The 8,133-nt window shown below is 28.2% G+C and overlaps 1 protein-coding gene across 1 annotated transcript; it reads left to right on the top strand.

The window, feature by feature from the left end:
- The first annotated feature begins 242 nt into the window (after positions 1-242).
- On the top strand, positions 243-5,641 carry Sgs5bis. Its single transcript, XM_075306919.1, has 3 exons — positions 243-534; positions 602-754; positions 5,039-5,641. The coding sequence occupies exons 1-3, from the start codon at positions 318-320 to the stop codon at positions 5,080-5,082; spliced, it is 414 nt and encodes a 137-aa protein (XP_075163034.1). The 5' UTR covers positions 243-317; the 3' UTR covers positions 5,083-5,641.
- Positions 5,642-8,133: the final 2,492 nt, after the last annotated feature.

Genomic DNA, 8,133 nt, shown 5'->3' with positions numbered 1-8,133 from the left:
TCAATATAGGATCAGTTTATTTAAATTTTGAATATGTTTTATTTCAAATTCATTCTATATACCCAGATTCCAGTTTAACTTTTTCCACACTTGTACTTTTTTGCACTTTAGTTATCAATAATTTCTTTATGTTAAATGAAGTTAGAAGTAAACAAATGAACCCAACATCTAACCACAATGAGAGATAAATTGAAAAACCCCCTATTCTGATAACTTTGAAAATTATAAATTTCTTGGTTTCATATCGATTTGTGTTCAGTCTAGCGTAAACCACTGATCAGATATCACAGTCGCTGTGATTTCCATAACGAATAGAAATGTTTTCATTGAAATTGATGACATCATGTCTACTGATTGCTTTTGCTCTCAATTCTGTTTGCAGTACATCAGTACCTGATCCCTGTTTGATTCATAGAAAATGTTCCACGACTGAAGATAAAATATATGCTGTAGATGATCAGCAGTGTTATCTTTTCCGTAATCCCTGCATATACGAAACTTCAATCTGTCAGCGAAGGGAGAAGGGAGAAAAAGGTAAGAAGAGTTGCTAAAAAAGGGTTGTAAACATTAGAATTTAATGTAAACTATTTTCTATTTACAGACTTGAAAATTGTCACTAAGGACGAGTGTAAAGAGAAATGCAGAGATTTTTGTACAGAGGAATTGTTTCCGGTTTGTACAGAATACGGTGGTAAATTGAAAACTTTCTCCAATAAGTGTGAATTTCACAGAACCAGTTGTCAACAGGATAAATGTAAGTTAATATGTAAAAAGTAACGACGAAAAACTTTAAATTTTTGCATGACAATTAGTGAGTCCGTGTTTTTCCTAAGGACTTATAAATGTTCCAAAAGTGAATCTTTTGTTCGCTTCAATACTCATTGATATTTTGGCGATAAGATACTCCGGATTTTATATTGATTCGGTGTTCTTTCTGCAAAAATATATTAAGTGATACTAGCTTTATTCTAAACGAAGAGAGGTACTGAGTTTTGAGAGTTTTAGTTGAATTCGAGCCGATCTTGTTAGGTGTTTGCTAGCACTACCAGCATTATATTGGTTTATGGTGCGAAATATTTTGTTCAGTTTGAAATGTTTGAGCAAGCTGACTATTCCTAGTTATGACATTCTATTCATCTTTAACACCGTGTAACACTTGAATTTAATCACGAATAACTTTGATTTTAAATTAACTCAAACGTGAAACGTTTTGGTAGCCCTTTGGCAAAGGATAGTAAAGGGTTTCTATAGAGAATTTTGGAAAAATTTTATTTCTTTAGAAAGTTTTGGCCAAATTTTATTTCTGTAGAACATTTTATTTATATATAAAATTTTGCCAAAATTTTATTTCGTTAGAAAATATGGCCAAAATGTATTTCTATAGAAAATTTTGCCAAAATTTTATTTTTATAGAAAATTTTGTCAAAATTTTATTTCTCTAGAAAATTTTGCCAAAATTTTATTTTTCTAGAAAATAATGCCAACATTTATTTCTCTAGAAAATTTTGTCAAAATTTTATTTCTATAGAAAATTTTGCCAAAATGTTATTTCTATAGAAAATTTTGTCAAAATTTATTTCTATAAAAAATTTTGTCAAAATTTTATTTCTGTCAAAATTTTTGCCAAAATTTTATGTCCGTTTTGTTTTGTTATTGTTGGTTTTGTTCTTTAATCATTGTTGTTGTTTTTTTGATTTCAGCTTAAAACCATGCATTGACTAAACTACAAGTGTAGCTTAACCAACAGAGGAAAATAATGTTTGTCAAATTTATTTAGGCAAAGCTCTATAGACTGCAAGATGGTTGGATGGATGCACGTTTCGGAATTACCACATTCCTCATCAGCATCTTCTTCTTGCAGCAAAACTATCAACCAATTATCAGAACAAATTCTGGTAGTTCACCAAACCTAAAGTGAACCGCTCTTGAACCTTCCGAAAAAAGGTTTATGATAGTCGGCTTTTGCCGAAATAAATCTTTGTACAAACATTTCTCTTTTCCTTTGCCAATTTCAAATCATCGATTTGGGTGCAGTTGGCTGGGTTTATTTTGAGTGTGCTTCCTCTTACATCATTCGTTTTGTTATTGTTGGTTTGTACTTCAATCATATTTGCTGTTTTGATCTCAGCTTAAAAACCACTCCGTCGACTAAACTACAAGAGTAGCTTAGTCAACAGAGGAAAAGAATGTCTATAGAAAATTCTGGCCAAATTTTATTTCTATAGAAAATTTTGTCAAAATTTTATTTTATAGAAAATTTGCCAAAATTTTATTTATATAGAAAATTTTGCCAAAATTTTATTTCTATAGAAAATTTTTTTTCAAAATTTTATTTCTATAGAAAATTTTGCCAAAATTTTATTTCTATAGAAAATTTTGCCAAAATTTTATTTCTATAGAAAATTTTGTCAAAATTTTATTTCTATAAAAAATTTTGTCAAAATTTTATTTCTATAGAAAATTTTGCCAAAATTTTATTTCTATAGAAAAGTTTCCCAAAATTTTATTTCTATAGAAAATTTTGCCAAAATTTTATTCTATAGAAAATTGTGCCAAAATTTTATTTGTATAGAAAATTTTGCCAAAATTTTATTTTTATAGAAAATTTTGCCAAAATTTTATTTTTATAGAAAATTTTGCCAAAATTTTATATCTTTAGAAAATTTTGCAAAAATTTTGCAAAAATTTTATTTCTATAGAAAATTTTGTCAAAATTTTATTTCTATAAAAAATTTTGTCAAAATTTTATTTCTATAGAAAATTTTGCCAAAATTTTATTTCTATAGAAAATTTGCCAAAATTTTATTTTTATAGAACATTTTGTCAAAATTTTATTTCTCTAGAAAATTTTGCCAAAATTTTATTTCTCTAGAAAATATTGCCAACATTTTATTTCTAAGAAAATTTTGCCAAAATTTTATTTTTTAGAAAATTTTGCCAAAATGTTATTTATATAAAAAATGTTGCCAACATTTTATTTCTATAGAAAATGTTGCCAAAATTTTATTTCTTAACCAAACAAAGGAAAAGAGCTATGCTTGCAAAATTTGTTTAGGTAGTAGCCGACTACAAACCCTTTTTCGGAATGTTCAAGTGTAATTAACTTTGGGTTGAGTGAATTACCCGAATTTATTCTGATAATTGGTTGATAGCTTTGCTGCAAGTAGAGGATGCTGATGAGGAATGTGGTAATTCCGAAACAGCTGTACATCCAACCATCTGGCAGTCTATAGGGCTTTGCCCAAATAAATTTGACAAGCATACTTTTCCTCTTTTGGTTAAGCTACACTTGTAGTTTAGTCAATGAATGGCTTTAAGCTGAGATAAAAAAACAACAATAACGATTAAAGAGAAGCCAACAATAACAAAATTTTATTTCTATAGAAAATTTTGCCAAAATTTTATTTTTATAGAAAATTTTGCCAAAATTTTATTTTTATAGAAAATTTTGCCAAAATTATATTTTTATAGAAAATGTTGCCAAAATTTTATTTTTATAGAAAATTTTGCCAAAATTTTATTTCTCTAGAAAATTTTGCCAAAATTTTATTTCTCTAGAAAATTTTGCCAAAATTTTATTTCTCTAGAAAATGTTGTCAAAATTTATTTCTATAGGAAATTTTATCAAAATTTTATTGCTATAGAAAATTTTGTCAAAATTTTATTTCTATAGAAAATTTTGTCAAAATTTTATTTCTATAGAAAATTTTGCCAAAATTTTATTTCTATAGAAAAGTTTGCCAAAATTTTATTTCTATAGAAAATTTTGCCAAAATTTTATTTCTATAGAAAATTGTGCCAAAATTTTATTTGTATAGAAAATTTTGCCAAAATTTTATTTTAATAGAAAATTTTGCCAAAATTTTATATCTTTAGAAAATTTAGCAAAAATTTTATTTCTATAGAAAATGTTGTCAAAATTGTATTTCTATAGAAAATTTTATCAAAATTTTATTGCTATAGAAAATTTTGTCAAAATTTTATTTCTATAGAAAATTTTGTCAAAATTTTATTTCTATAGAAAATTTTGCCAAAATTTTATTTCTATAGAAAAGTTTGCCAAAATTTTATTTCTATAGAAAATTTTGCCAAAATTTTATTTCTATAGAAAATTGTGCCAAAATTTTATTTGTATAGAAAATTTTGCCAAAATTTTATTTTAATAGAAAATTTTGCCAAAATTTTATATCTTTAGAAAATTTAGCAAAAATTTTATTTCTATAGAAAATGTTGTCAAAATTGTATTTCTATAGAAAATTTTGCGAAAATTTTATTTCTATAGAAAATTTGCCAAAATTTTATTTTTATAGAAAATTTTGTCAAAATTTTATTTCTCTAGAAAATTTTGCCAAAATTTTATTTCTCTAGAAAATATTGCCAACATTTATTTCTCTAGAAAATGTTGTCAAAATTTTATTTCTATAGAAAATTTTGCCAAAATGTTATTTCTATAGAAAATTTTGTTAAAATTTATTTCTATAGAAAATTTTGTCAAAATTTTATTTCTACAGAAAATTTTGTCAAAAATTTATTTCTAAGAAAATTTTGCCAAAATTTTATTTGTCTAGAAAATTTCGCCAAAATGTTATTTATATAGAAAATGTTGTCAAAATTGTATTCTAATAGAAAATTTCGTCGAAATTTTTAGAGAGGAATATTTTTAAAAATCTATCAAACCAGCAAAAATTCTACCAATCTACTAAACAGTAAAAAAATCTATCATTTTTGGTAGAATTCTACCAACTGTGGTAACCGCAATAACAATGTGAACTTGTACCAATTGTTCTGTTGGTCCGCAGAGTTTATTTTAGTGTATTAAAAAATGGCGTGTATTTTACTCTTATTTAGTACTCTCCTCTTATTTATACTCGTACCTGAAAAACTAACAAAAATTTGTCTTATTCACCAAAATACAGATAGAAAAATATATTAAACCAAAAAAAAAAAAAATACCGCATTATGCAACCGTCTCTGCACTTACACTCGATTTATATATAATGTGATTTGCATTAATTCTTCTTTTCTTTTTTGTTTGCAGCATACATTTTTAACCATTATGGAGCATGCGAGAAAACCGAATGATTTTTGTTATTCTATGGATATTTAATTGGAAAAAAATGATGTGAACAAATCTCTATTTAACAAGAACATTATCGGCTAGTAAGATATAAAGAAATTGTTTTAGAATATAAGTTTAAAAATTTCCATAATACAAGTTTTCTTTACTGTTACTGTTTTTTTTGTATTAAAACATTGTTTTTCTTTTTAAATAAACTGTTGTGAAGAACTCTTTGCCGTTCGGTCGAAACAGCACCGAAAAAAGCATGCCCGGTTCCAATGATTTTGTCTTTACACTAATGATCAGTGTTGGCAATGCAAAATTCGTATTATAAGGACAATAGATCTTTTGAACCCACCATTCAGTGCAGAGAATGGCATCTTGGAATTCGAGCAGGAAATGTATTCTAATAGCGAAAGCCATCAGATATAACAAAATTACAACACACTCAAAAAAATGAGTTGATTTTTAATAAAATGGTACAAATTATTTAAATTTTGTCAAAAAGAAAACAATTTTTAAAATATATGATGTCAATCATTTTAGATAAGCGTTAGAATGCAATAAAAAATATAAAAATTATTTATTTGTAAAATCATTACATTTTTTTAAGTTTACATCCAAAATACTGAAATCGAATCACAACTTAAAAAGTGATGCAAATTCAGTGCATTTAATTTAAATTTAATTGATTCAAAATTTTTTTTAATGAAATAAAAATCAATCGCAAAAATTAATAGTATCCATTAATTTTTCATTGATAGTATCATTTCTGTTAATGAAGACATTCCAATTAAAAAAATATTTTTTTTCAAATAGGTAAAAACAGAGTAAGAATTAATAATAGGATACAAATTATTTAAATTTTGTCGAAAAGAATTCTAAATCAATTCTAGAAGAAATTGCGAATTTTTGAGAATATATGAGGTCAATGATTTTAGATAAGCGTTAGAATGCAATGAAAATTATAAAACCAAACCATCACATTTTTTTAATTCACATCAAAAACACTGAATTCGGATCACACCTTAACAAATGCTGCAAATTCTGTGCAACTGCAGTTGAATTGGTGGACATCCGTCCTTTGGCAAGCCCATGTTAAATTCATCGCTTCTGCGCCAATTTTGCACCACTTCCGGATCCAAAAAGAACATTTTTTCCATCCTACGAATGGCCCACTCAGCCATTTCATTTCACGAAAATTTTTCCAATTAAAATGTAAATTGAGTTTTAAAAAATATTCAATTAAAAATTTAATTGATCCAACAAATTTTTTAATTGGAACAAAACTCAAGGGCAAAAATTAATAGTATCAATTAATTTTTAATTGATACTATAATTTCTGCACAAAAAAAAATTCTGGTTCAATTATGAAATTATTTGATCCAATAAACTTTTTAATTGAAATGTCTCCAATCGCAGAAATGATAGTTTCAATTAAAAAATTAATTGAAAGTCAGTTAAAAAAATTAAGTGATTCAATTAAAACAAGTCTATATGGCCGTAAGTTCGGCCAGGCCGAATCTTATGTACCCTCCACCATGGATTGCGTAGAAACTTATACGAAAGACTGTCATCCACAATCGAATTACTTGGGTTGTGGTATCTTAAATCGTTTTCTAAATTGTTAGTTAGTTCATACGTGGTATATATTAGACAAAAAAGGTATGTGTAGGTAAGTCACAAATAATTACGAATCGATATGGACTTTTGCACGGTACATAGGGAGCCAGAATTGAAATATGGGCGTTGCTTATATGGGGGCTATATACAATTATGAACTTGATATGGACCAATTTTTGTGTGATTGGGGATCGATTTATCTGAGGGCTATATATAACTGTAGACCGATATAGACCTAGTTAGGTATGGTTGTTAACGGCCATATACTAGCACAATTTCAACTGACACGGATAAAATTTGCTCCTGTAAGAGGGTCCAAAACCAAATCTGGGGATCGGTTTATATGGGGGCTATATATGATTATGGACTGATATGGACCACTTTTGGCATGGATGTAAAATATCATATACTAACACCACGTACCAAATTTCAACCAGATCGGATGAATTTTGCTTCTCCAAAAGTCACCAGAGGTCAAATCTGGGTATAGGTTTATATGGGGGCTATATATAATTATGGACTGACATGAACCAATTCCTGCATGGTTGTTGATACCATATACTAACATCACGTACCAAATTTAAACCGAAGCGGATGAATTTTGCTCTTCCAAGGGGCTCTGGAGGTCAAATCTGGGGATCAGTTTATATGGGGGCTATATCTAATTATGAACCGATGTGGACCAATTGTTTCATCGTTATTAAAGGTCATATACTAAAACCATGTACCAAATTTCATCCGATCCGGCTTCTCTTAGAGGCTCCGAAAGCGAAATCGGGGAATCGGTTTATATGGGGGCTATATATAATTATGGACCGACGTGGACCAATTTTTGCACGGTTGTTAGAGACCATATGCTAACACCATGTACCAAATTTCAGCCGTTTCGGATGAAATTTGCTTCTCTTAGAGGCTCCGAAAGCGAAATCGGGGGATCGGTTTATATGGGGGCTATATATAATTATGGACCGATGTGGACCAATTTTTGCATGGTTGTTAGAGACCATATACTAACACCATGTACCAAATTTCCGCCGGATCGGACGAAATTTGCTTCTCTTAGAGCAATCGCAAGCCAAATTTGGGGGTGCGTTTATATGGGGGCTATACGTAAAAGTGGACTGATATGGCCCATTTGCAATATCATCCGACCTACATCAATAACAACTACTTGTGCCAAGTTTCAAGTCGATAGCTTGTTGCGTTCGGAAGTTAGCGTGATTTCAACAGACGGACGGACATGCTCAGATCGACTCAGAATTTCACCACGACCTAGAATATGTATACTTTATGGGATCTTAAAGCATTATTTCGATGTGTTACAAACGGAGTGACAAAGTTAATATACCCCCATCCTATGGTGGAGGGTATAAAAATTGACTGATACTATTAATTTTTGTGATTGATTTTTATTTCAATTAAAAACATTTGTTGAATCAATTAAATTTTTG

This window comes from Haematobia irritans, chromosome 1 (assembly GCF_050003625.1).
Source record: "Haematobia irritans isolate KBUSLIRL chromosome 1, ASM5000362v1, whole genome shotgun sequence".
Lineage (NCBI taxonomy): Eukaryota > Metazoa > Arthropoda > Insecta > Diptera > Muscidae > Haematobia > Haematobia irritans.
Note: the sequence above shows the minus strand (reverse complement) of the source record. Positions and strands in the feature narration are given on the sequence as shown.

Coding starts and splice junctions, on each gene's coding strand:
- Sgs5bis (XM_075306919.1), top strand. CDS start 318: ATGTTTTCATTGAAATTGATGACATCATGTCTACTGATTGCTTTTGCT. Junction 535..601: donor AAGGGAGAAGGGAGAAAAAG/GTAAGAAGAGTT, acceptor TTCTATTTACAG/ACTTGAAAATTGTCACTAAG. Junction 755..5,038: donor CAGTTGTCAACAGGATAAAT/GTAAGTTAATAT, acceptor TTTTGTTTGCAG/CATACATTTTTAACCATTAT.